At 52.3% G+C, this 25,587-nt stretch overlaps 10 protein-coding genes across 10 annotated transcripts; 5 read left to right on the top strand and 5 right to left on the bottom strand.

The window, feature by feature from the left end:
• Positions 1–110: 110 nt before the first annotated feature.
• On the bottom strand, positions 111–2,908 carry J4E88_008342 (uncharacterized protein; the record flags this gene model as incomplete). Its single annotated transcript, XM_049401952.1, has 6 exons — positions 111–843; positions 893–1,221; positions 1,271–1,459; positions 1,867–2,491; positions 2,604–2,697; positions 2,839–2,908. The coding sequence occupies 6 exons, from the start codon at positions 2,906–2,908 to the stop codon at positions 111–113; spliced, it is 2,040 nt and encodes a 679-aa protein (XP_049252490.1).
• A 1,000-nt stretch (positions 2,909–3,908) lies between these two features.
• J4E88_008341 (uncharacterized protein) lies at positions 3,909–4,713 on the top strand (the record flags this gene model as incomplete). The annotated part of the gene is made up of 2 exons (XM_049401951.1): positions 3,909–4,465; positions 4,521–4,713. The coding sequence occupies 2 exons, from the start codon at positions 3,909–3,911 to the stop codon at positions 4,711–4,713; spliced, it is 750 nt and encodes a 249-aa protein (XP_049252489.1).
• Positions 4,714–7,394: 2,681 nt separating this feature from the next.
• Positions 7,395–7,920, bottom strand: J4E88_008340 (uncharacterized protein; the record flags this gene model as incomplete). Its single annotated transcript, XM_049401950.1, has 2 exons — positions 7,395–7,816; positions 7,872–7,920. 2 exons carry the CDS (start codon positions 7,918–7,920, stop codon positions 7,395–7,397), a joined length of 471 nt encoding a protein of 156 aa, XP_049252488.1.
• A 1,870-nt stretch (positions 7,921–9,790) lies between these two features.
• J4E88_008339 (uncharacterized protein) lies at positions 9,791–12,176 on the bottom strand (the record flags this gene model as incomplete). Its single annotated transcript, XM_049401949.1, has 2 exons — positions 9,791–12,055; positions 12,129–12,176. 2 exons carry the CDS (start codon positions 12,174–12,176, stop codon positions 9,791–9,793), a joined length of 2,313 nt encoding a protein of 770 aa, XP_049252487.1.
• Positions 12,177–14,228: 2,052 nt separating this feature from the next.
• Positions 14,229–15,620, top strand: J4E88_008338 (uncharacterized protein; the record flags this gene model as incomplete). Its single annotated transcript, XM_049401948.1, has 4 exons — positions 14,229–14,269; positions 14,402–14,508; positions 14,560–14,929; positions 15,347–15,620. 4 exons carry the CDS (start codon positions 14,229–14,231, stop codon positions 15,618–15,620), a joined length of 792 nt encoding a protein of 263 aa, XP_049252486.1.
• Positions 15,621–17,557: 1,937 nt separating this feature from the next.
• On the top strand, positions 17,558–18,788 carry J4E88_008337 (uncharacterized protein; the record flags this gene model as incomplete). Its single annotated transcript, XM_049401947.1, is given in 2 exon segments — positions 17,558–17,564; positions 17,584–18,788. 2 exon segments carry the CDS (start codon positions 17,558–17,560, stop codon positions 18,786–18,788), a joined length of 1,212 nt encoding a protein of 403 aa, XP_049252485.1.
• Positions 18,789–19,297: 509 nt separating this feature from the next.
• J4E88_008336 (uncharacterized protein) lies at positions 19,298–20,601 on the top strand (the record flags this gene model as incomplete). The annotated part of the gene is made up of 2 exons (XM_049401946.1): positions 19,298–19,305; positions 19,461–20,601. 2 exons carry the CDS (start codon positions 19,298–19,300, stop codon positions 20,599–20,601), a joined length of 1,149 nt encoding a protein of 382 aa, XP_049252484.1.
• Positions 20,602–21,414: 813 nt separating this feature from the next.
• Positions 21,415–21,967, top strand: J4E88_008335 (uncharacterized protein; the record flags this gene model as incomplete). The annotated part of the gene is made up of 3 exons (XM_049401945.1): positions 21,415–21,423; positions 21,462–21,485; positions 21,677–21,967. The coding sequence occupies 3 exons, from the start codon at positions 21,415–21,417 to the stop codon at positions 21,965–21,967; spliced, it is 324 nt and encodes a 107-aa protein (XP_049252483.1).
• A 209-nt stretch (positions 21,968–22,176) lies between these two features.
• Positions 22,177–23,922, bottom strand: J4E88_008334 (uncharacterized protein; the record flags this gene model as incomplete). Its single annotated transcript, XM_049401944.1, has 1 exon — positions 22,177–23,922. One exon carries the CDS (start codon positions 23,920–23,922, stop codon positions 22,177–22,179), a length of 1,746 nt encoding a protein of 581 aa, XP_049252482.1.
• Positions 23,923–24,216: 294 nt separating this feature from the next.
• On the bottom strand, positions 24,217–25,340 carry J4E88_008333 (uncharacterized protein; the record flags this gene model as incomplete). Its single annotated transcript, XM_049401943.1, has 3 exons — positions 24,217–24,321; positions 24,372–25,248; positions 25,336–25,340. 3 exons carry the CDS (start codon positions 25,338–25,340, stop codon positions 24,217–24,219), a joined length of 987 nt encoding a protein of 328 aa, XP_049252481.1.
• Positions 25,341–25,587: the final 247 nt, after the last annotated feature.

Raw genomic sequence — 25,587 nt, 5'->3', positions numbered from 1 at the left:
GTGCGCGACTTCCAAAACGGGTCGCCGTTGACTCGCATAGTACGCTATCGTCATTCATGATCGTGAGATCGTGTATCTATATCCATATATCCAAGCATGTTATGCAGCATCTATAGCGAAGGCTTGTTCATGTGCGGAAACACATGTCCTAGCCCACCGCCGGGGTCCGTTTTCGTCTCGCTAGGACTCGCCCTTGACGCCGCATCGACTGTTGGCTGCAACTCAGTCGGAGAGTCGTCTTTGTCCTTATCATCCTCCTGCTTCCTTGCTAGCTTGTTATCGACGTGGTTCTCCAGCCATTTGTGTTCCGCTTGGTTCAACCTCAAACTCTCTTCCACGTCGCGCGTGAGCTTGTCGACCTCGTCTTCCAGCAACTCGTCGTGGCTCTTCTTGACTTCTTGCTTGGGTGCTACGGCTTCCTCCGCAGGCGCGGTTGTTGCCCAGAGCGCTTCCAGCTCGTCTGTCCACCCGCATGCCTCTGCCAACTTTCGCACACCACTGTCGCAATCCTCCAGCAGCAGAACATCGTCTGGCCGTGTTCCCATATCGCCGACCCTCTCTGAGTTTATGAGTAGACGCGGGGTCTCGTCTTCGCACAGTTGCGGTAGCGAAGAGAACGGGGCCACGCTGAGCGACGTGCCCATGACTATGCAAAGGTCGGCTTGTGCTGGGAGGCCTCGATTGTCGAAGAATGCGGATGGCAACTGTTCTCCGAAGAAGACGATTTCGGGCTTGACGAGACCGTCACATAACGAATCGACGCAGCGAGGCACCGATTTGTTCTGGATGGCTTCGTTCATGCGCTCCTTTGGGTACGACTTCTTGCAGTCGATGCAGCATTGCCTGTCTCGAATCAGTATTGATTGCAGCATGTAGAAGAAAGCCTACTTACGTCGCAAAACTGCCGTGAGCCTCTATTATCTTATCGCCGGGGACTCCAGCCTCGCGCTCCAGGCAGTCAATGTTCTGTGTGAACAGCTTCAGTAGCAGCCCTTTCTGGTAGAGCAAGCTTATGAAAGAATGTGTTATCGTCGGCCTGAACTTCCCGGGGTACAGTTCTTGGGCGAGAGAGTAGAACGGCTCGGGCGTCTTGCGGAAGAAATCGATGTCGAAGACGGCTTCGGGGTATGGCAGGTTCAGGCGAGCGAGGTTGGCGTATAGACCGGTTTCTGGTGATCTGAAGTCTGGTATGCCGGCGGAAGTGCTTATGCCCGCGCCTGTCTTCCCAATGTCAGCGCGCGTCTAATCATGCCAACGCGCTGGAACTCACCATGACGACAATCTTCTTCGCCCGCCCATCCTTGATGTATTGCGCGAGAGCCTCCAGAGTACGCGCCGATAAGGTCTGAGGTGGCGCATTTGGGTCTACAACCCGTGACTCGTCCTGTCCCATCCTGCCTCTTTTGCCTTTGCCCTTTCGACCTTTTTCAGTGTTGCGCCACGGCTTGTTCTGTTGCGCCTGTTGGCGGTGCGCTTTATGTTTGCGTCCTATTTTGAAGGATGTGAATGCGCGATTGTAATAAAAAAGACGAGAAGAACGTGTGACTGTGATGGATAAGGCTGTGGGACGTATGACAGGCGCGTATTGCATGCCGTGGTGGGCGCCAGTGCCCCACGGAAATTATATCTCGGGAGTCCGGCGGAGGTGCTGCGTCATGGTCATGCAACGCCAGCGACGCCTCCTCACCAAATGCTCCCACCGACACCACACACCTCACGACTCACGGTGCGACGCAAATAGTTGAAACATTGCTAGTCGATATGTAATACCTCAATATATGTAAGCTACTTGAAACACGGCCCCAACTGATACAAGCACTCTTCATTGGGACAAGTCCCCGTAACCTCCTCTCCCGAGCAACTCACGTTCGCCACGACTTCCTTCCCATCAATCGCGTCTTTCACGTCCTTTAACCGGTTGTCTTGCGCGCTTCTCTCGACAGTCTCTCGAATAGCCATGCAATCAAATTTCCCCTGGTCTATCGTACCCGTGAACTTGAGCACGACCTTCATATGTGCGACTTCTTTCCCTTCTCCGTCCTTGACGCTCACTCGAACATACTCGGGCGCGTTACACCACCTCAATATCTTCTTCCTCGCATTGAAGGAAAGGCAAAATTTTGGGTTGCAGCCGGGGCAAATCGTAGACTCCTGGTCGAACTTGTAACAATTCTTCTCATCCTCGCCACTCTTCTGGAAGGTATCTGCGATCTGAGCGATGAAGGCATTCTGTAGCGACTTTCCGTTGTACTTGACCCCTCCTTCGTCTTTACCGGGGATGTAGTCACTCTCAACATTGACTTCAACGAAGTTCGTTTTCTTTTCCACGAAACCATCTTTGTCAGAGTACTCTATGTTGTCAAATTTGTCCTTCTTGGTTTTGCAGGTATTAGCGCCAGTTTTGTCGTCGTCGCAGCGGTTCTTGAGCGTATCGGTCAGGCCTTCGGATATGTAGCGACCGTACCATTGGCCGACGTGTTGGCGTTGGTTACTTATCTCGATTGAGAAGGTATACGGTTGAGGACCTGGAGTGGGACTTGGGGTGGGAGAGGGCAAGGTCGCCAAGGTGGTACCAGGAAAAGATGTTGATGTGCTGACTACACCGGACATATAGATGAGGGTCGAGGAGGTAGTGGAAGTACTGTTTGACCAGCCTGACGAAGAGCTGGTAAGGACAGTCGGGGAATTTGGAGTCGGCTCTTGCGTTGGGCTCGTAAAAGATGAGGTCGCTGTGACGATACTTGATACTGGTGGTGGGCTGTATGTTACCCAGGTTGGTGGTTTGCTCGCTGGTAAGTCAGTTCAGCACTACGCATTGATCTTATGAACAGCACTAACTTGCGCCTTTAGTTCCTCCCGCGCTTCCGACGAGCAACGAAAAGCATGCTACGCCAGCGTAGTACTTCATCTTTTCAGTAGTCGAAGTTCGCATCATGGATCACTCAACTTCGAGGGTTGCGAAGATGCTGTGATGTGTCTTGAGAAGATATAGCGACCTGTCAGTTCAATGTCGCAACCCGTCAAGTTCGTTACGTGAAGTTGGTGGTCAGGAATGTATCGCTTGCTGCTCATCCATTCCATCATCGCGAAATCGTTGATCAATGCCTCAGCGTCACGGACTTCACGCTGTAGAATCTGCATGGATGGATGGTTACGTCAATCTTCATTGGAGTGTGGAACTACCCCATTATCGCAAAAGCTAGAGCGAGTCTATCTGATAGACTTATTCGTATTCGAACGCCTCTGAAGCCTTCCGAGGTTGTCGTCACCCAGCTCAACCTGTGGGCATGACGAAGATACGACGAAGAGATATACTCAAGTGCCCTTTCCCCTCTTGCTTAGGTACACTCGCAGAAACAAATCCTGTTAGGATGAGATCCGAAGGGTCAGAAGGGAACGGCCCTTCCGAGATCGCCGCGCGTCGAGTCATGGACACTACGCCCCGCCACTAGCTACACCACCGACCAAACTCTCGCACAAGTACAACAGCTATAACAAAACACCGCATCCTATAACGTCGGAACGTACTACACCAATGCGGTACAGCCAATATTTCTCCAAGTTGGAAGTTCCTGTGGCCATCGTTGCTTGAATATTGGTAAGGGTTATGATTTATGACCTCCGCGCCTCACCGCTAGGTACATAAGCGCCCTAAAGCTATACCGGAAAAGGACTTCCTTTCTCCATCGTGGGAACGGTCCGAAGCACTGCGAGGTGATTCCAATAGGCTCGGAGGTTTGGCACGTCGGCTGTCCCACTGAAACCGCGTACTAGTCGGCAGTTATGCTGGTCACTTCAATTCCTTTCGTTTGTGGTTGCGTTGCTCAAGGAGCATTGTATACGATTCTCGACCGACCAATTCTCTACAACACTTCATCCTACCAGCAAGTACTCACAAATTAGTTACCATGTCTCTCAAGGACAAAGTCATCGTCATCACTGGAGCTGCGTCAGGCATGGGCCTCGAAACCGCCCGCCTGTTCGCCAGTAAAGGCGCCAAACTCTCGCTCGCCGACGTACAAGAGAAGCCATTGAAAGAGCTCGAGTGCGAACTTCAGGAATCAGGTTCGCAAGTCATGACCCAGGTCGTCGACGTGAGCAAGCGTGGCGATGTCGAAAGCTGGATTGCAGCCACAGTCGAAAAGTTCGGGAAGCTGGATGGTGCAGCCAACCTCGCCGGTGTAACTGGCCGACAAGGCGCCGTCGCCGGTATCGAGGAGGTGGAAGATGACGACTGGGACTTCGTCATGGCTGTGAATGTTACTGGGTTGAGAAACTGCTTGCGCGCTCAGGTGCCGCACATGAATGAGGGTAGCTCGATTGTCAACGCGGCCAGTATCTTGGGTATCATTGGCGCACCCAAGCAGTTGGCGTATTGCGCCTCCAAGCATGCTGTTGTCGGCATGACAAGAAGCGCAGCAAAAGAGCTGGGGCCGAAGAAGATTAGGGTCAATTGCTTCTGCCCGTAAGTCAACATATCGACCCCAATTTAAAGGTATTAACGCGCTAACTCCGTCTAGGGGACCCGTTGATACGCCGATGTTGAGGAAGGCGTATGAGATTCGAGGCGCACCAGTCGATTACTCATTCCTTCCGCTCGGAAGGGAAGCACATCAAACGGAGATTCCGCCGCTCATCGAGTTCCTCATTTCGGACGCGTCTTCGTTCATGACTGGAACTGCCACGCCGATTGATGGTGGATGGTATTGTTAGATTCAAGGCAAATATTTACACATGCAGCCAGGCTTTTGATGTGACCCGGTCGAGGCTAGTATAATGTGAGTCGGTTGGGCCAGGCGGAGAGGAAACGGATCATAGCATTAGATCATGCATTTTAGCATCTAAAATCCCAGCTACAGGACTATCAGCAATGTCTTTCCTCCGAAGCCTGTACCCATGTCGCTCATGATTTATTGATCTCCAACATGTAGCCCATCCAAGTATCTAACAACCCGCATCACGTACGGGTCGCAATCATGAGACCAAGCTCCTTGCGGCCACCATGGACTCATGTCTCCGTCGCTCCAGTGAACCGGGATAACGAACCATGTCGCGGCCTCTTCTGCCCAGACATCGACGTGTGACCAAACTGCTGGATAAGGATCACCTCGAGAGTCTGAGCAAACCAACTCAATGGTCTTGAGTCGTGTGTTGAACTGACCTTGATAGCGCAATTGCTCGAGCCAGTCGACCACCGAGACATAAGGCGCCGTAATTGTGAGATGTTCGAGCGAGCGAGGGAGCAACTGGTGTATAGGGACGGATTGATGCTGCTGCCCCAGGACACCAAAGTCAGCGCCGAGAAGTATCATTTGCGGAAGAGATAGCAGGGTCAGCGCTTGGAAAGCACAGAAGCTAGAGAATGGGTCGACGTAGTGCAGAAAGCTCGAGTCAAGGTCTTTATATACATCAATCCACAACCCGGTCAGAGTTTGTGATAGTGAGTTCATCCGCTTCAGTACCACGTCTGCGTGGCCTTCTCCCGGTGTTCCGATTATGTCAATATTCTCGTGGTAGCGATCCGACTCCTCGTCATCTTCTGCAAAGCTGTAGTCTGGGTTGTACCACTGGTTGTTGAGGTATAGCTTGACTTCGCGCAAACTGGGATAGAGACTGGACTAAACAAAGCGGTCTTCGAGTGCGCGACACCAATCGGTAGTATTCGGGTCCAGCAATGAAGTAGAAACTTCTAATACGACGTTCTGCACATTAATACCAGGCGATGGTATTTCGTTCTGGATCTGCGCTCGTTTGAGATCAGGACAGCGGCACTCGTGTGCTATCTTGAGGGTCTGCATTTCCGGTAAGAAAATCCAGCTCGATGCTATATCGTAACCGAGATAATACAGAGTCTGTGAGCGACACGATCCAGGAATGGCGGTGAGATCGAGTGGTAGAAGAGCGGCCGAGTCGGAAGTCTCCTCAAGGTATCCGAAGAGCCCTTCCAGGGGTTGGCAACGGTAGCGATAGTAGCTATCATAAGTGGAAGTGGTAGTGAAGCCAGCGTTAGACAGGAGTTCAATAGTCAGGTTTCGCAACTTAGGGACGATTGTGAGTATGAGGCCCGTCCACGCTATACCATCGCCTGCTTTCAATCGGCACATCCAATCCTCAACGCGATTGGCCCAGGGAGCACTATGGAGCCCAATCTCTCGAAGACAGCCGGCAGCAAGACTCATAGCATCGGGATGAACGGTGAATTCAGCACCGCCCTTGGGTGCTGCCACTGAAGACATACGGACTTTCGAAGCCAACCGAGGGTGAAGAGCAGTGTTTGAGCAGATATGAAAACGCGATTTCTCATGGCGATGGGGTTTTGATACTCCTCGCTGTAGGGCCTTCCTATCACGGGTGCATCGTAGAGTACGTCTTCTGCGGTGCTCGAGAGCCTTCGGCATGTCGATGCTAGACTGTAAAGATCGGACTGGGGAAGGCAACGGGTAATGGAAAGCAGGAGCTCGGATGATAGATTCTCGAGGTTCGGCATCATTCCCAAAGTTTTGTTGCCAGAGTTTGGTGTCTTGGTATCGAATGGCGAAGCGGATGGAGTCGATGAGAGGTATTATGCGTCACTCCCGATTCGTTTATCTCGCCCGGGCGAGAGCCCTTTCGTTAGTGCTGGAGCCTGGGTGCTCCTCACTGGTACACGTACCGATCATTGTGCGACCAGCGTTGCCTTCCATTACTTTCACTTGGTGTGTGACGTGCAAATGTTCAATTAGCCGCTGCTTCTTTAGTTGACCCCCTTCGTGTCAACTGATCGTGTACCTCCGCGCTCATCCACCAAAACGCACACTGCAAACTCTCCACACCATGTATCCTCCAGGCCTTTCGCGCTTCGAGATTTTACCCAACGAGCTCAAGCTTCTTATCATCAATCACATCGACACCCGCAGCCAAGCTTCTTTAGCGCGTGTATCGAAGACCATCCACCCTGTCGTCGAAGAAGTGCTCTACAAATTGGTCTGGATCGAGAAGCCAAACACCACGATGATCGTGTTCCCTATTGCGAGCTTCGTAAGAACAATCCTATCGCGCCCTGACTTAGCGCATAAAGTAAAGCAGGTTACCGTAGGGGTCAGTGGATTACAAGTCTATGCCAATATGGACATTGAAGACCTTATAGGCTTCAACGTATAATCTATCTTCACGACCCCGCACGTTGAGATAAGTAGGATAACAAAACCAACACACCACATTCCTCACGCGTTCGGGACTAGTTGTTCGGGAGATCCTGATAGATGACGAGGAGGCGGTCATAGGCAGTGATAGACGGCCATGTGGTTAGGAGAGCGCTTTCAAGATCTGTCTTTTCTAACTCTTCTCCATCATTATCGTACAATACTATCTCCTCACCCCAACCATCTTCTTCACCAACGACTCAGACATAAACCTCACGCCCTAGGCTCCTTCCCACCAATCTGATCACTCTCCCTGACAAAACCCCCCTTACCCTGCCCAGGCCGAATAACCTGCCCCTGATTCTCCTGCTCAGCCGCCCACTTCTTCAGCGTATCCAACCCCACACTCTTCAACGCGCTCTCATGCGTCGACTCAAGCTTAACCTTGGGCACCTCACCAATCCCCTTATCCGCAGCGCTCTTCCACGACGAAGCTTCGAGGCAGTATCTTTGGCCTGGCCCTACACCGGCTTTTCGCAGATCGGTACCGTTCGAGGTGGAGAAGTCTAGGAAGCTGTTGGTGAGGATGGCGGCGATGGGGTTGCTGCTTGTGCACATTCCGGCGTTGATGGTGGAGGGGAGGTTGGACGGGGTTTTAGACTCGGCGGAGTGCTTGTGGAGGGGTGCGTTGAGGACTGTGCTGTGTTAGCTGGTTGGTGACCATGGAAGTGTAGAGATGAGTTGACGTACCGTTCTTTTGAGTGACGTCCATCTTTCCTTGTTGGTTCTTGCCTGACATATTGAAGGAGTTTCGATTGAGGTTCGCGAGCTTTCAAGAGTTTAGTATCAGTTTGTAATCTGGAAGGATTGCTTGCTGCTGTGGTATAGTTGAAGATTTGGTGAACGCTGGAATTGGTATATAGTCCCTAGATGTAAGTATGAATGCGATCAAAACTGACGTCAATTGAACCCTTTTGTTCCTGCATTTCTACGCTTTACTCGCTTCGCTCAAGGCACGATCCAACAATGATGCCTCCATTACCTCCTCCGATGAATGTCTTGACGTCAGCGATATCTAAGCGTCAGAGCGTATTTCGACGTCGTAGCATTATTCCATTCGAAGTGTAGATGCATATGTAAACGCAGACTTCCTTTTTGGAGCTGGTCGCCTCGACAGATGTAGTCGTATACTGTGGTTGGAGATTCCTTCCTCAGACACCCTTTCAACACAACCCATGGGTTTGCGCTAGTTCCAATCGATACTAGCGTCGTCTTCTTACTCCCGACCGTGCGCATGCATACACACCTACCTTGCACTGCATTTCGAACCACCACACCACCCGTGGTAGTACTGCATACGCATTTATTCACCCACCTCCCCATAGTCACACCGCTCCTCCAAACTCTGGGTCCTTCTCCCTCGTCACTTCGGCCGCGCAACACAATACTTGGCAAGCATCACACTGTTACAAGTCGGCCTCTCGCAAGTACCGACATGCCGACAGCAGCCTGTGCACTCGCCCAAACGCGCACTCCCTCACTGAACCATGGCCATCGGCCAAATGCAGAACTAGCACACAGCCTCGCACACGTGTTCAAATGCCATGGCTTCCGTCACCGAATGCGCAAGTGACGGAGACCCCCAAGTCAGTGAGTCCTGTTCTCTTTTCACCGAGGACAGGCCGCATGATGGCAAGTGCCACGCCGTCATTTGCCTCATGAACTTAACAGATTAGCCACGGCTAGATGAATCGATTATGAGTGGGGACGACGGCTCCATCTGAGTCGTTTGGGAAATGACGTCGAACTCGTCATTTCATCGTGCCGCGTTCTATTGCCATTTCCTCATCTCATGACGAGCGTTTGGCGAACACATAGTAGTCCACCGGTAGTTTAGCGAAGAGGATCAATAACGGTGTGGAAGGTACAGGGCACATGCCTGCCCAGGCACTTCAAACCCCTCAAGGGAAGGAAGAACACATAGCCAGTTCAATGCAGCTGCAGGTCGATCGCAAACGTAGTGCATGGCCTTTTTGAAAGAAGAATGCAAAAAACAAAACCTACAACGGCGGTCACGAACGACGATCTTGCGGCATTGATGCCGATGTAGTGTATGGGCGAAAAACGCAAATGTTCGCATGATCGCAATTGCTGAAATGTCAATTGCGGGGAAATTCACTGCAAGAACTAAATTGACTTGCATGCAGTAGAAGGAAGAAACGCAGGTTGACGTCGCGGATGGCTGCATGCCAATCTGGGCCCTTAGGCACGACGATCCGGGGAAATGCGCGGGTACGATGGTGTTGGACTGCATTCGACCCACGCGTGATTGAACGTGTTTATATGAATTATCTGTCTATCAATGCATTCGAACTTGGGCCGATATCGGTGTCCAATCATGCCTTGTATGCGCAAGAATCGAGCCTCAAAGCCTCTTTTTCCTCTGCCACTTCTTCTAAAGAAACGCTAATCCTCCGTGTGTCATGTACCTTGGTTCAGCGCATCGGAAGGTTGATCTGTTGTCCAGCCACGTCGACCAAGAAAGAAACAGAACAGGCCTGCAGCCTACATTAACTTAAAAGCCTACAAGATAGGTAACCTAGCGTCGATGTAGGCCCTAGACCTGTTCAGTTCTTTTCTCATAAATAAGGTGCAGCCACAGCAGACATCTAGCCCTGCAGCCTTTGCCGAATCTCAGCGACGACGTTCCGTATGCGTGGCTCCTTGACCTTTTGCTCGGCGCGGGTGATAGCATCGCCTATCTGTAGAATGTCCCTACCAGCTTCGCAGAAGTCTGGACCTAAGCACAGCAAAGTGCCTGTAGCCACGAGCGCGCGATATACAGCCTCGGAATCGGTAGCTGTAGTGAGAATCTTTGACAGATCATCGAGCAAAGAGAGCGCACGGTCCGCGTTGTTCTCGGAGTTTAGCAGTACCGAGTAGTTGATATAGAGTGTAGTGAGCGCGATGATCAAGTTTCGGTTCGTCGATGCTAGGAAGGGCGAGACCAGTGGGTGGATGTTATCAAACTCTGTGCTGGCAAGTAATCGTCCCTTTTCAGTTTGGAGCAGATTGCTGAGACACCGTATAGCCATCATTGTGTTGTTGGGCGGTGAGGATTCCGTGAAAACCCCTGATTCGATAAGGTTTGGTAACAGACTTTGCTCAGGCGACACTAGGAAGGCGGCCGGTTCCTCGAAAGCAAGGACAAGCCGTAGCAAATCTAAGGCGGGCAGACGCTTCTCTGCCGGCCATTGTGTTGCGGCTTTGACAAGGAGCTCCACGCCTGTAATGTCAATGCCCTTGCCATTTCCCTGCTCCAATGCCGTGACGGTCGCATTCAGCTGCTCCACGTCGGGCGGATTCAGCGAGATGTCCTTCTGCCCATCGGCCACAAGGGCCTCGTTGAACTCGGTAAGTTTCTTGAAAATGATCTTGTGGTTTCCTGTCGTGATGGGCAGGTAATCCTTTTGCGGGAGTATCTTAGCGGCCGGAGGTGCGGGTGGAGGTTGGGTCGCGACTTGATTGGCGTCGCCGGGCCGATACCGTGCTTCTGAGCCCCACGGGTCCGTTCCCTGCGCACTACTCTGACCTAGCGTGGCACCCTGTGTGTTCTGAATAATGAAGTTGGCGACTTGGTCGAGGTACGTGAGCGGCAGCTCGTTGTCTTCGATGAACTTGCGCGCAGCTTCGTAGTGGTTCTGGTTGAGGTTGTAGGGTAGCTTCAGCGGAGGCTTGCCATCTTCGATATCGACGTCGAAGACGTAGTCATACTCTTTGCCAGCGTGCGAGATCTTGCGTCCGCCGCTGCCCGCCGAGTCGACAACAGTGCCAACATTTACCCACTGATTGGCGGCTGCAGACCACTGGTATGCGGACACGTTGCCGTTCATCTCCTTGATCATCTGGACCTGGCCCTCCTTGGTGCCGGAACGTTGTGTAAGGAACTCAGGGCCGGGCAATTGCTCCTTGTTGATGTCTCCCACCGTTTGCTGTGGTATCGAAGAGCCCTTGACATCGTCGTTGAATTGCTGGATCTCGGTTTCAGCAGCGTAGCGGGACTGGTCACGGGTAAAGACGCGCGCAAGCTTATCGCTCGCGCCAGTGACGATGTCGCCGTTCTCGCCGCATACAGCTACTGTCCATACGGAGATAGCTGGGTGTGTGATGGTCTGGATGCACTGGTTGTTTTCCCATATGCGCACCGTCCGGTCTTCACCGGCACTCACCAGGCCACCATTGGGAAGAACGGCAAGGGAATAGATAAAGTTCTCGTGACCGTGCAGCTCAGCCACCTGTTGTCCGTTGAGTGTCCATAACCGGATGACGGCGTCGTTGCCAGCGGAAGCGAACTGGGCACCAGAGGGATGATCCGGAGGCAATCGGCAGAGAGCGCGCACGACTTCAGGTGCTTGTATTGACCGCACCGGGGACGTGGAGCCTGAGGTGTGGAATATGCGGATTTGCTGGTCTGCGCAGCCGGTGATGATGGTGTTGCTATCGTAGGCGAGGACGGCCCATACAGAGGCAGAGTGTCCCTGCAGCACTGTAGATTCGCCCCACTTGCCTACTTCCCACAGCCGTGCCTCCATGTCCCAGCTGCCGCTGACAATGTATTTGCCGTCCTCGCTGACATCCAGCGCGCACACATTGTTGCCATGTCCAATCAGAAGAGCGTCGGCGTCGTCGTCGAGGTTCTTGCTGGGCCGCCGTACGTCGATGATTTGGTCCTTGCCGCCTGATACGACAAGGCCTTCGGGGAAAGAGGACGAGGGTGGAACGATAGCGAGCGAGTTTACGAACTCCTTGCCGTGCGTCTTGATGGTGCTGTCCCATATCGGTGGGCTTTGTGACTGCTGTGCCCAGACGCGTACTGTGAAGTCTCGCGACGCAGAGACAATGGAGGAGGGAGAGGGGAATGCTACGCTGCGGACCTTTTGGTGGTGTTAGTCGTTGCTCTGCACAGTCTAGTAGTTTACCTGTAGTTATAGAGAAAGCTGCACGTACATCGTCTTCGTGGCCGCGGAGAGTGGCTGATAACTTGAAGTCGGCCATGGTTGGGCCAGGGCGGGGTTGCTGGCTGGAGGTGGTGGTTGGCTTAGCAATAGAAGGGAGAAGGAAATAAAGTCTATATCGCAGTGAGAGACGCGCACATCAAGCTCAAGGTGAGTGAACTCGTCGAAATTGCGACTGTCTGACGTTGTGCGTGTTTACAGCGAGTTGCCTGTCCTAGAGCTCGGTGATTGTCGACGTCAGCCTTTCGCGAGACAACCGAAGCACCCATGTCACTTTCGCATTATGTCAGCCTCGCGTGCTCCATTGCTCCTGCCATGCCCATTGCGACGTCTTCACTTTCCAACACAACACCATGTCCACGCTTGACGATACTCTCTAGGGCTCTCTTTTCTTTTTACACACGGACAGTCATCGGCATCTCACGTGTCGCTTGGCCTCAGGTACTCGTACGAGTGGCTTGCGGCTGAGCACCTGCCCAGGTGCTCTACAAAGCCAATAGCGCCAGCTTCAGCTTCCGCATGTCTGGTCATACGCATCTAGCTTAACGTTCATCTCATCACGATCTTAGATTCCCTTCCATCGGTCTGGTACGTGGTCGCGGCCAATGTCGCTTCCGTGTTGCTGTCACGGAAGGCTGAGTCTCAGCTTTCGGCGTCCGCGCAGCGTCTGGCTAGACAGCTCCTTCCACACCACCAACCTTCTCGTATGCGCTTCCATACACTCTGGCCTCGATGATTCCCAATTGTTCGTTCCAGTACGGAATCGTTGTGGTCGCAGCAACGCATTAACTGTCATCTGTCATTCTACGCATGCAAAGATCTCCCATCGGAGACATGTCGGCTTTTGAAACCGGGGTAGGATATCTTGACCGAACACACTTTTCTAAAGGCATGTTGAGACGAGGATATGTAGCAACATTTACAGTTTCCTAGGAGAAGCACAACATTCGTTCGTGATCCCGCATCGCACTCTCTGGTACGCGTCGTGGCGTCCCAAAGAAGCACGGATCGCCGGTGGTGGGCCCAGAACCTCCCCCACCAGATTTCCTGCCAAACGTCAAAGTCTTGGTCGTTCGGTCGTGGTGCAACACCGGCTTGAGGTTTCCCATGCCCTCGCAGCCTGCTCCCCACACATCCTGGACGGAATCCTCCGCCCCGCCTCTTGGCCGCCCGTCCCCATAACGGAGCGCGGCCTTCGCGTTTCGCCGACCGTCTGGAGTCCGTCAGTACCAACGGTAGCCTTTCATGCGCAGGGCAAATGATTTCCCTCGTCTCCCGGACTTCCCTGGTCAGTTGACTCTAGCTGCTCTGCTTTGCCGCTTAGTTGACATGCCCTGCGCCTCGCATCCACCATGGCTCGCGTTCGGCATTGTGCTGCAGCCACTAGAGCTTTAGCTCTTCGCGTGACATTGCTTACCCTGCCTTTCCACGATGCGCTTGCAGAAGACCGCCCTGTTTGTTCTAGCCCAGCCCGCGCTACACTCGCGCCAAGCCACTGAATTCTCTGGACGAAGCGATGCGTGTCAGCTCAAATCTTGCGATGCCTGCGAGCGAGGGGACACCCTGTGACTTGCCTAGATGCGGTCCATGCAACCGCCCATGTCACTGAATTTGAATGCGCCGTCCAGGACTGACGCCAGCGTGCCATGGCTGGGGACGGCTGCATGCCTACAAGAGCGCCAGTAGCCCTCCCTTCTTGCCTTACACTCCGCTTTCACCTGGATCTGCAATACCCAACTACACTCTGTACCAGCATCAAGCAATCAGCAATCTCGCCAGATATACAATCATCTGAATCGCCAACAGCATAAAATTGCCTGTTTCCGGCGATCTCGGTACCCTTGACTCAGCCTATCCAGTCTCTCGGATTCGCGCGGCGCCTCCGTGATCAGCGCCCGAACCCTACGTACCCCTACGCGTTCTTGCGTAAGGACGAAATCGTCACACCTGTGGCCGTTGTCCTTTTGTTTTTAACGGCAGGGTCCTACGAGCATCTGCCTCAAGAAGCCTTCCTCCGCCCGCCAAACCTTTCGAGTATCAGCAAGAACCTCCTCACACTCCTACCTTGACTCTCGCACAACACCTCCACACAATGGACGCACCAATGATCGAGCTCAAGTCGGCTCTGGCCTCGTAAGTTACATCCTTCTGTCCCCCCAACCCAGCTAAGTCTGTTAGACTGTTTGCATGCGGACAATATTCAGATCTGACCATCGTTTGTGGTGCCAAAAGATACCCAGTACACCGTATCCTCCTCGCAACAAGATCCACCTTCTTCGAGGGAGCCTGCCGCAATGGCTTCAGGGAAGCAGAAACCGGAGTGGTTGACCTCAGCGAAGATGACGCAGAAGCTGTTGAACACATGGTGCACTGTACGTATTGCATGAGGCGATGGGACCCTAGACTGTGCTAAAGCTTTCTAGACTTCTACCACATGGACTACCTCACCAAGAAGTCACTCTCGCGCCGATCCTCACAACGATCGAACCGACCTACCTCTCTACGATCATCGATTACCAAGAGGAAAAGCCCCCCAAAGAAGCTGAACCTGGTCCAAGTCGAAGACCCGCTCCTTGCACTTATGGCAGCAACCAACAACTCAATGCCGCTGACTCCTCCCGCCGACGAGCCAATGTTTCAAAGCATCAATGCATCCTCCAAGCTGCCCGACACGCCGATGGCCGATCAGTTCTTCGAGGATGATGATCTGGAAAGCGAGCAATCAGAGACTGAGTTCGACATTGAGACGACACATCTCATCACACATGCCAAGGTCTACGCCATCGCTGAGAAGTAAGTACTACCATTCTCTCGTCATTGTTTACTTTTCTATGTTTTGCCTGAATGCGCGCCGCGATTTGCGGGGTTGCTTCATCTGCGCCTGCAGCTCTACCTCCCATGACTGGGGTGTGCAGCGCGTGGCACGGCGGTTGAAACGCCGACAAACTCCGCCATATGCGTCACCGGCACTCTACCTCGCCAATCGCACCCCGCGCTGCACACCCCACTGTACCTTTGCATACACAGCCCTTTCGTCTGTTTTTCTTGTGTACGATTTCAAGATGCGCCAATTACCTACTATGGTCCTTGGGCCTTCATGGCTGCATCTTCGAAACAGTCCGCGTCAGCGTGCTACTACTATCTCTCCAATCATGCACCCATCTTTCATCACACCTACTTTGGAACTTTCTTGCTAACGGTTTATGGCAGGTACGGCATTGCAGGCTTGAAAGCGCTTGCGCGTAGCAAATTTGCAGAGGAGGTTGACCTGCACCTTAGCAGTGCCGACTTCCCAGAGGCCTGTCAAGAGGCGTACGAGTCTACTTACCACACTGACCGTGGTCTGCGAGACGTCATCATCCAGACCTTCCGTGCCAACCCCAGCCTGTCGCTGCGACCCGATGTCGAGATGGCCGTGCGAGAAACACCAGGTCTTGCTTTCGAACTCTTCCGTATGGCAAGCGGACTTCCAGTCTCTTCCTGAAGGGAATTCCGTCACAGTCGTTCCCGCATCGAGCCAATCATCGCTGCCCCGCAGTGTGCACCAGTATCTGCATCGCCGCTGCAAGCATACGACTCAACTCTATGTTGAATCTCGTCATCTATCTGTGTAGAATCCTACGCGCGTCCTAGACCGGGATTATCCTGCGGGTGGTACGCAGCCGCCACACAAAACGTCTGTCTTGGCTAAGACAACGTGTTTCACGACAGTGCTGCAGTCAACCGTCGACGTGATGCGGGGTCAGCATGTCTTATCAACCTTATCGAGCCGCGCATCCGCGCAGTTCAACGTCACACCCGATGTGCTTGAGCCAATGGCCTACTGACTCTGCTCATTGGCAGTTTGTTTCTTTCTTTCTCGAGAACTTTTGTAGTACTTTTAGCGATACCAATGAGCGATTTTGCGTTCTTCTCTTCATAGTTTCATCGTCATGAATATATCTACTATAACAATTACACTACCCACCCAACTCCGAGCTTAAGATCAGTCATATCACTGTGCATCAATACCCAATATCTAGGCGCCAATGCTCCCAAAGGGCACAAAGTTACGTCATCTCGTCTTATGAGTTTTGCCATGTCGATAGCGTTTGCTACAATACTATTTCCATCTACACGGAGTTCCAAGGTTGCCAACCGCCGCGCACGTGCTTTACATCATAATGATAGAATTGCCAAAGGATAGCCTTTACTACGGCCCGCAACGTGGTCTACATAAGAGCCGAAGATCGCGCATTAGCCACCCCGGCCCTACACGTGGGGTTTTGCTCACTCTTCCTTGCCCTGGATGTATACAAGCCATACCAAGAGATCTACAAAACGTTTTCGGTCCGTTCCTCCTCCGATCTTGCCTGCTGCCTGCACCTGCAGAGGGTGGGGACGATCTAAACTGCTTACTGATCTGTGCCATGTGGCTTTGAAATCAGACGCGCGATAGAGTTTTATAGTGTTCGTGCGAGCTGTTTGTCCGGATCATGGTGGTGAGAAGACGGGGTTCAGTGCATGAATTTGGTCGGTTTTACGAGAACTTTGATGGTGGGCATGGGTGTCTTGTTTGCGCGTTGGAATTCAGGTCTTTCTCGAATGTTCTGTTTATACGTCACGAATGCTTGTTTTCTGGAAGGTCTTGCGGTGAGATCTCAACATGTCAGCTATGACACGTGGATATCGCATTTTACTAACATAAAGGACCGTAGAATAGTTAATGGCATGGGTGAGTTCATTGTGTCTTGTTTCTGCTGACTTATGTACACGCTTGTCGATGATAGTGATACAGGGAAGGATGCGCTACTACAACTATCATCGCCGTTAGGTAACCGTCGCTAGGAGTGACGCTGGTCATCCTGGAAATCGAAGTGACACTGGACAGGTGGGGCGACAGATTCCATGGCATGAGGGCATTTCAGTGATGACGAGCGCAGTAAGGAGGCGCACTGCTTTCAAGGAACAGGAGAGCATGAAAGCGATGGTATCTGTGCCTAGATAACGCAGGGATATGGAGAGAGCGGGAAATGGCAGTCGGCGTGAGCATCGTAGGGGTTGCATTGATCGGATATCATCATATCCCATCATCGTTGCCCTTCTCTGCCATTCAACGTAATGTCGTAGAGTGACGATGTATCCAGTCGGTAAGCCTCGACTGTGAGACCACGTGTGTATCGAGAGTGGCATGCGACGATGGCCGTGTTGGCAGCGAGGTGTGGTTTGCGGTATCGGAGTCGATGCGCCGTTTGTACAATCACACTCATCGCTCATCCCACCCTTCATCTTTGACCTTTTCCATATCCAACGCTGCGAACTCCCCAGCCACACGACACCATCTCCATCTTTTGCGAGAATATTGCCTGCTCAATCAACCTCAGCCATGAACGACCACCTTGAATCGCCTCCGATCGGTATGAATGCTCCAAAGGGGACTCGATGCTAGGTAACGAAGCTGTGCGCAGATGAACCCGCCGCCGTTGTTCCGTTCCCGCTAAAGAGGCTCTCCGATGAGCTCCTCCTCCATGTCGTTGCCCAAGTTCCAGAAGTCGATCTCCATACACTCTGCTTGGCGGCCAAACACATCGGCTCCATGGCACAGGAAGCACTCCACCGATACCCCACAATCTCTTACAGCGCCGATGCCATGCCGCGGCGCATGGCCCGACTGACCCGCACCCTCTTCAGCCGTGCCGACTTAGCTCGCGCAGTAGCCCAACTCACGCTGCGACCCATCCTCCATATTGTCGAAATTCCGTTTACCACATTGTCCGCGGCTGGCAATCCAGTACTCCAGGGCTTCTTCCAGCACACACGCGTGTATATGGGCGAGACACAGATTGCGGCACTCCTCCTTGCTTCTCTCCCGAACTTGAAAGAGCTCGATCTGCAAATCATCTCCAACGGTAGCCTGCATGAGCTCGACAGCGGTCGTTATGGCCATGCATGTAGCGTACAGTGCAGGCTTCCAGTCAAGGCTGGGTCACACCCCCTCGATATCGCCATGAACCCAGGATTGAAGGCGCTCCGGAAGCTGCATCTGCATGCTCGTCATATCAGCTGGGATTGGCTGGCGTTGTCTTGCCTGAGGGCTGTCACCCTTGGCCTTCACTGTAGCGTCGATTGGGATACTGCATCAGCAGGTGTCTCCAGGGTCGAAGAACTGGTGCTGAATCTGACCACCGAGGTCTTTCTTAACGACGACCGGAGATACAAAGATCTACCCAAACTCTTTCAGCGAATGCCCTGCCTGCGATCGCTCACCATCAACATAAGCAACAAGTGCTTAGCTCCAGGGCCAAATCAGATCGAGGCTGATATTCTTGGGAATGATGCGCGGGGAAGCATGGAAATCCTCATCGAAACTATGGCTGCAGTATCGCAGACACTAGAAGTGCTGTGCATCAAGAAAACCGGCACAGATCCGGAGTGCTTCAAGTACCTGGAGCCGGTAACAAGCCTGGCCCACTTCAACCAAATGAAGCACCTTCAAATACCCATTGAAGGAGTTTTGGAGTGTGGCCTGGTGTCGAGGAAGAGAATTGGGGAGATACTGCCAGACAGGCTTGAACAGTTGCGCCTCTCAGGCCTATCTGTAGAAGCCATGAAGAGGTTGGAAGATGTGTCCTCGGAAGATGCTAGTCTGGCGTTCCCGGCCTTGTCGGGATGATAGAAAAGGGACCGACCGGCGATAGATACATAGAAGACATGAAGACTAATAGATCAGTACACCAGATGGCCGGGAGGTTGTCAGAGTCGAGATGTTGATTATGCGCATCCGTGATAATGGGCAGGGGTCATCCAGGCTCCGGTTTTGTCGACGGCGTCATCGTGCGGAAGGGTCGTGAATGCCTCTTGGGTAGGCTGAGAGTTTCTGTCGGGAACGCAGAAAAGATTCGCTATCTAACCGGCGGGGAAGAGTATGATATAAGACGGTGTTGGTCTTGGGGACCCGACGACGCCCTAGCGCTAGCGTGGTTCGCGCTGACACCTGCATGCATTAATTCTCCGGACCCGAACAGCTTCACGTTGCGTCATTAGTAATGCAGTATTTCGCTCCCTGCGCAGCACTGCTGCATGTGGTAAAGTCTGGAGAGCACATCTATCGCTTATCTGTTCAAGAAGGGGCTGCTGGCGAGCCACATTCGTGCCCATGCGTCGCGTCGGCGTAATCTCACGATGGACGCGTCCAACGCGTCGCTCCTCCCTCGAGAACCTCGAATTCAAGCTCACCGATGTGTAAAATGCCTTTCAGTTGTCCGCCTCACATCCTCAGGTAAGTTCTCCGCACCACACTTACGCGCCCACGGCAGCATCCGTATCCGCCTCTGACATAGTTTAGGGCTTACAAGAATGGTGACTTCACCGACTTAGTTATCAGCTGCGGCAACTCGACATTCGATGTGCATTCCGTTGTGGTTGGGTCAGCATGCGAGTTCTTCGCGAATAATATCAAATTCGCTGGAAAGGTCAATCCGCAGCGTTTCGCGCCAACCTCCCGTATTGACATTGGACAGGAAGCTGATGAACGACGTATCGATCTGCCGGACGATGATCCAGACATGATCCGACGCTTAATCGCTTACCTGTATCTGGGTGACTACGATCCCACCGACGACATTGGCATCGCCGCGTTCGAACAACTCAAGCAATATGACCTCAACACAGCAGCGGCGCCCGCTCACCACCTCCGCAGAGATGTATGGGGAAGCTCTCAGCCTCATGATCAATGCGCTTGCCTCGCGTTGAACCTCAAGAATATCGAGCAGGCGGAATTGAAAGTAGAGCAGCAGAAGAAAGCGTCCCAATACGTCAGCCACCGAAAGCCCGACAACAGCATCGAAATCACTAGTCCGCTTACAATACACGCGAGCATGTATGCGCTCGCTGATAAATATCAGGTGAAGGGGCTTAGTCGTCTGGCAAAAACCAAGTTTCGGGATAGTCTGGATCACCACGTTGATTCCGAAGACTTCATCGCCGCAGTACAGCTCACGTATAGCAACACCCCAGAGACCAACCGCGGTCTTCGAGACGAGATAGTGCAGGCTTTCCGGACATATTTCAAGGTAGACATCACCGAGTTACCTGGGCTGGAATCCAAGCTAGACACCATTGATGAGCTGGCTTTTCTGCTTCTCAAATCCTGGCCCAGAAAGATGGAATCTGCAAGCCCTAAGAAGTTTGTCTCATCTGCGGGTGCCGCTCACACGGCTTCTCATCTGGTTATTACCGCTGGCCCGCCCACCTCCGGTACCAACGCGACTTCCGCTTCTTCCAACGCTCCTGCGACGACCACTGGGTTTGCCTCTTATGCTCGTACATCGGCGGCCACTACCTCTAGTACTCCAGCCACCGGAAGCTTGTTCGGAAGCTTCCCCCCACGTGCTTCGGGTGGATTCGCAGGCTTCTCGTTAACACCCAGTAGTACTGGCAACGCGGGATCAAGTCAACCAGCTCTTCCTTTCGGGTCTCCAGCGTAACAGATTTTCCTGCTGTATACTCAGTTGAGTCTTCTCGCCATGCCTTACAATATTGCATACGGCCTTTTTATTTAGCTTCTGGTCTTCATTCAGTGTCGTTCCTTCGCGACTTCCTCTTTGTCGTTCGCACACGCGCGATATCCCAACCTCCTACTATTCATGGCAATCACTCCACCGCCACCGACCTTACTGAGCCAATACCTTCCACATACGTTTTTAGATCACCGAGCGCACTTTCTCGCTGTATGCGACGGTTGCGCGAAGCTAAGAGCTCTATCCTTGTCATGTCTTTCTCTTGTACTTCTTCCCATCATCGACACGCACAAAAACCCGGAGAACTGCAATTGGCACTGCTGCATCCATCGATTTTGGTCTCTTTTTGGAATCACACATTATATACACGCATCTCTTGCATCGATTTTACCATATCGAACGTAACCAGAATGTCGAATGGGAACACAGACACCGATGTCGCCTTGCCGCATGCCTCATTGCTCGTATACTTCCGTGGCTCTGCAGCTGTTAAAGAAGCGACAGATACCGGTGTTCTTTCCAGTGACAACAGCCATGGTACCAACGCGCATCAACTGCTCCATCCGCCGACCGATGACGATGACGACGACGAAGAGTCGAGACTAGGCTTCTGGGGCGAAGTGGATGGACCTACCAGCTCGTCTGGATCATACTCATTCGGCGAAAGCAGATCAGCTTGGCGAGGAGCAGCCGCCTTCTGCTGTCTTTGGTGTGCATTCTCGGTCATTATCCTCGGCGCCTTTGGCCTCTATTTCACTGTCGACCTTGCCTTCAGCCACTATGGACTGGGTACTGGGATGGCGGAGTGGGTTATGTACAGACAACAGCTCCCACCGAGCAACATCCGTGGGGTAAGTCAATCACAAGACGACAGTGGCACGTCAACCTATGAAAAAACTGAACAGGTCTGCAGCCTACGTCAACGTTAGGTCACCTACTTTGTATGTTTCCATGTTGATGTAGGCTGCAGGCCTGTTCAGTTTTTCTCTTGTATGAGGTGGTGGTGTCCATGGGTAGCATGCTAACACTTGTCCTGCATTAGATAAGGTTCTGCCTTGAGACTCCGAACCGCGAGGCACCTGGTCCGCAGGCCTGGCACTACCTGAAAGTAGGCACCGGCGATCGTTGCACGACCGATACCATCGACTTCCTTCTCAACTCAAAGGAAGCATGGAAGATTCAGCCAGATGCAATCCTGCTCCTGAGGGACGATGCGTCATACCTGGATCAGCATGAACAGATTCGGGCACCCGTTATCTCCCGAGAAGAACTACAAGCTCCTAAGCTGGATGACGATGTTGCAGAAGAGGGCCACTTGGGCCGAACAGTTTGAGAGGTCACATATGGAAGCTATCACAAGCACTTGGTGAATAGCACTGGCATTCATTTTCTAGTATACTCCATTCGCCACATTGGCTATTTGGCATCTTGTAATAAATCCTTGTCCATTCCCCCCGCCTAACAGTTCCCATTGATGATAGTAACATCGCCGCTGCGAGAACGCACACTAATAGTGAAGTCCTCAAACGGTCGAGTCATGATCTACTTGTTTGGATTGAGTGACGCAGAGGTCTTCAGATTCGCGATCCGTGTCTTTTGATACCATTCCTTTGCGTGTGAGGTGAATGAAATGCGGAAAGTGTGGCTAGCTTGCCGTTTCTGGGTTGCCTCTGAGTCATTGATGAATGACACAAGTGGTGGAAAGACTTCTTCGTCATCGAAAGGTGGTACTACCGCCTCATCAGCGCGTGCCCATATCCGATAAGCTAGCGGGTCTTCCTCTTCGGGTACTGTGTCGCATATGGCGCGCTCGGCAGGAGGACTTTGCAGGATCACTTCGTAGTGCATCTCGCGACCCACGATCCAATCGTTGTACTTTTCGTACATCGTGACGCGCTGGTCATCTTGGTCGTCAAATATCAGATACACAGCTTTCAGATCCTCGAAGAAGTGGTGAGCTTTGTTGAGCGCGTCGAGCCAAGCAAAGGCCTTGACGCTTGGGTGAAGAAGCTCAAGCACCTGGATACTAGCAGGAAGAAGCTTGCAAGGATTCGGGAAACCATCGCCAAGAAGAAGTTGCTGTGTTATAGTGAGGGTTTCCAGCTTCTTGAAGAAAGCGAAGGTAGGGACCGGCCCCATCCACTTCAAGAACTCTTGGTCGAAGCTATCGTACGCATCCACTGAGAGGGTTTTGAGGCTAGGCGCAACCCGAGAAAGGCAATAAATCATCCTATTACTCTTTGCACGCCTGGAGTCTTTAAGGATAGGCTTGACAATGGAGAAGCCGCCAGACGAGTGGAAGTTGGTGAGCTGGATGGAGAGATGTTCCAACCGTGGGAACGCTGTGGCCGAAAGAAAACCGGCATGGAGCGCCCCGTTGTGATCAACTTCCTTTGCTACACAGCTAGCGAGCTCAAGTTGAAGAGTATCAACAGCAGGAGCGACGAATGAAGACGGGACCCTGCATTCTCGAGCGACCTCTAAGCACTGCAGCTTCGGCAGAGTACACCAAGTCTTGTCAAGACGGCTGCCGAAGAACCGCAAAGTTTCGAGTTTCTTGAGGCCACAGATCTGGGATAAATCCAAAGCTGGTCTGTTGACAAGGTTCCTAAGTCTTGCGTTGATGATACCTTTCATTCGAGAGGACATGATCGGATCGTTGCGTTTGGGTTTTAGAAATTCCAAGAGATAGTACCCAGGCTTTCCAAAGAGTTTGTCGAGAGGATCCTCTGCGTAACGCTGCTGGGACCATACAATGCGTTCGTTATACTCCACATCGTCGTCCGCTACACGAAAGTCAGGCATAGTGGCAAGGATCTCTATCTCCAGCTCGACCAGATTTGGAAGTAAAGCGAGAATAAGACCACCACAAGCTTTGCCGTCGCCAGAAAGTAAGCGCGCTTTCCAGTCTGGCACACGGATGGCCCAACCAGTGCCTTTGGTACCCATGTCGTCGATCACGCGTAGTGCTTTGGCGATGTCGTCAGATGACCATTTGGGAGGCGACGTTGGCTGCCCTCTTATAAGACTCATTGAGAGCTTGCGAACGCTAGATGCTAGTTCAGGTCGGTGAAGAAGCGCAAGCGCGAAGGAGAAGACCTGTTCGACCGCGCAGTGGTAGCTTCCCGAGTAACGCTCATTAAGGGTAAGGTTGGTGTAGAGCTTTTCGTTCACAATACGTCGCAGCTGGTGCGACGCGAGGGAAATATGGGCGAGGTCGCTTTGTTTTGTCATATATCCTGTGATACCATCGAGCAGCTCCTCTGGTAGAGCAGACAATGCTTCCATGCTCGTCGGAGGAGACACATCTGCGTCCAGAGGTGAAGTAAGCTTTGCTTGGGTTCCGTGGTGCTGCATCTTGGTTGGGTTGGAATTTGGATCCAGTAGAGTGAGCGCAATGGATGAGAGGTATTGGGGAATGAGCAATGAGCCCGCGAATTTATATGAGTAAGGAATGTCCACGCAGACGTTCACTTCGTGGCCCTAGTCAATTCACCCATCTGCGAACGCCCAGGCTTCTATCGCTTTCATTATTGTCGCCACTATCTCAAGACCCTCTTTGCATCATAGCGTAGGCTACCACTAGCCTGCGCGTTGTGCAGCAGCTTCCTTCACATGTTCTTCCAAGCGGATGCGCTGCGGCGTCTTTTCCTCACTACCGGGATAGACATAGTTGGCGATTGGAGCCTATGGATACGTGAGTATAGCACTGAACAAACGGAGTCGACTGCATTTACCTGAGCATAGATTTTGGCTGCGATCTCGGCTTGCCAAGTGACGTCTTCTTCCTCGCGGTGGTACCAACATTCTTCATTCAGTGAGTCAATCTCTTTAGATATGACCTTCGTCTCTGATCCGCTATTCTTCAGATGTCTGTAGGTCGGCAAGATGACCTCCAGAAAATTAAGCGTGATACGCTCCTCATCAAGATCTTTCGCGTCCCATCGACTGAATGGTGTGACCATGACTAAAGTGACTTTTGGGCTTTTGGCAAACGAAATGTGCCGAATGAAATCAATATCGCGGCGGAACTTGTTGTATACACCGTGTTCCCTCCAGACGAAATCCGGGGGTGGTACCTGGGGCTCTTCATCATATGTACGCACGTTCCAACCAGCTTCTTCGAGGAAGTCCTCGAATCGTACATACACGACGATGTTCCGGACATAATCTCTGGGAATGGATCCGCACGGGAAAGGCGTGTTGATGAATTCGCTCATATGTCGTGCATCGCGGAGGTGGAATACGTTCGTCTTGAAGAAGGTCTCGGTGATTTCCAGAGCCATCTGAGAACCGCATAGCTTGGGGTCAAATATGAAAACAGCTCTCAGAGCTGCCAGCCGTTCTTTCACAATCTCTTCTTTCTCGACCAGAGTGAGTTGGGGAGGCCAACAGTCCTCTTCAAAGAATACCAAATTCACTACATCTCCTGTATCGTGCTCATGGAAGAATTCGTGGTCAAGATTTGGTATGTGAATACCATCGTCCTCGTGGCATAGGAACTCGTAGATCATGAGACGCAATTCTGCAGCGCCTCCCAGAGCATTCTCGAGGTTCGTAGCAATTTGCCTGACATCATCGGTTGCGTTTCTCAAAATCCGAGCGTCTGAATCGCTGTGTATAGTCAGTAACTCGTTGTTCCTCGATCTGTAAAGCTTACCTGTTGAGCCGCTTCCTCTTAGCCCCTAGGTCGTCCAGTACATCATCTTTGCAGTCGTCGATCAATCCTCTCTTGAGTGAGCTCGTCATTGCACCTGCGCGATGATCGTTCCTTGAAAGTAATAAGAGAAGACGGTATTCACGACTATGTAAGTGTCTACAACTGGGATTGATAAATTGTAAAGGATGAAGATCGAGATAAGTCGCGGAGACGTGTCTTGGTTTCAGGGCAGCCTGGGTCAAGTCCAGGCCACAGTCTAAGACAAAGGCGCACCGTAATTCTTCGTTGGGTTT

This window comes from Alternaria novae-zelandiae (assembly GCF_023758075.1).
Source record: "Alternaria novae-zelandiae strain BMP 2774 chromosome Unknown scaffold_18, whole genome shotgun sequence".
NCBI classification, from domain to species: Eukaryota; Fungi; Ascomycota; class Dothideomycetes; order Pleosporales; family Pleosporaceae; genus Alternaria; species Alternaria novae-zelandiae.
The sequence above is the reverse complement of the archived record's forward strand: the minus strand, read 5'-3'. Positions and strand labels throughout refer to the sequence as shown.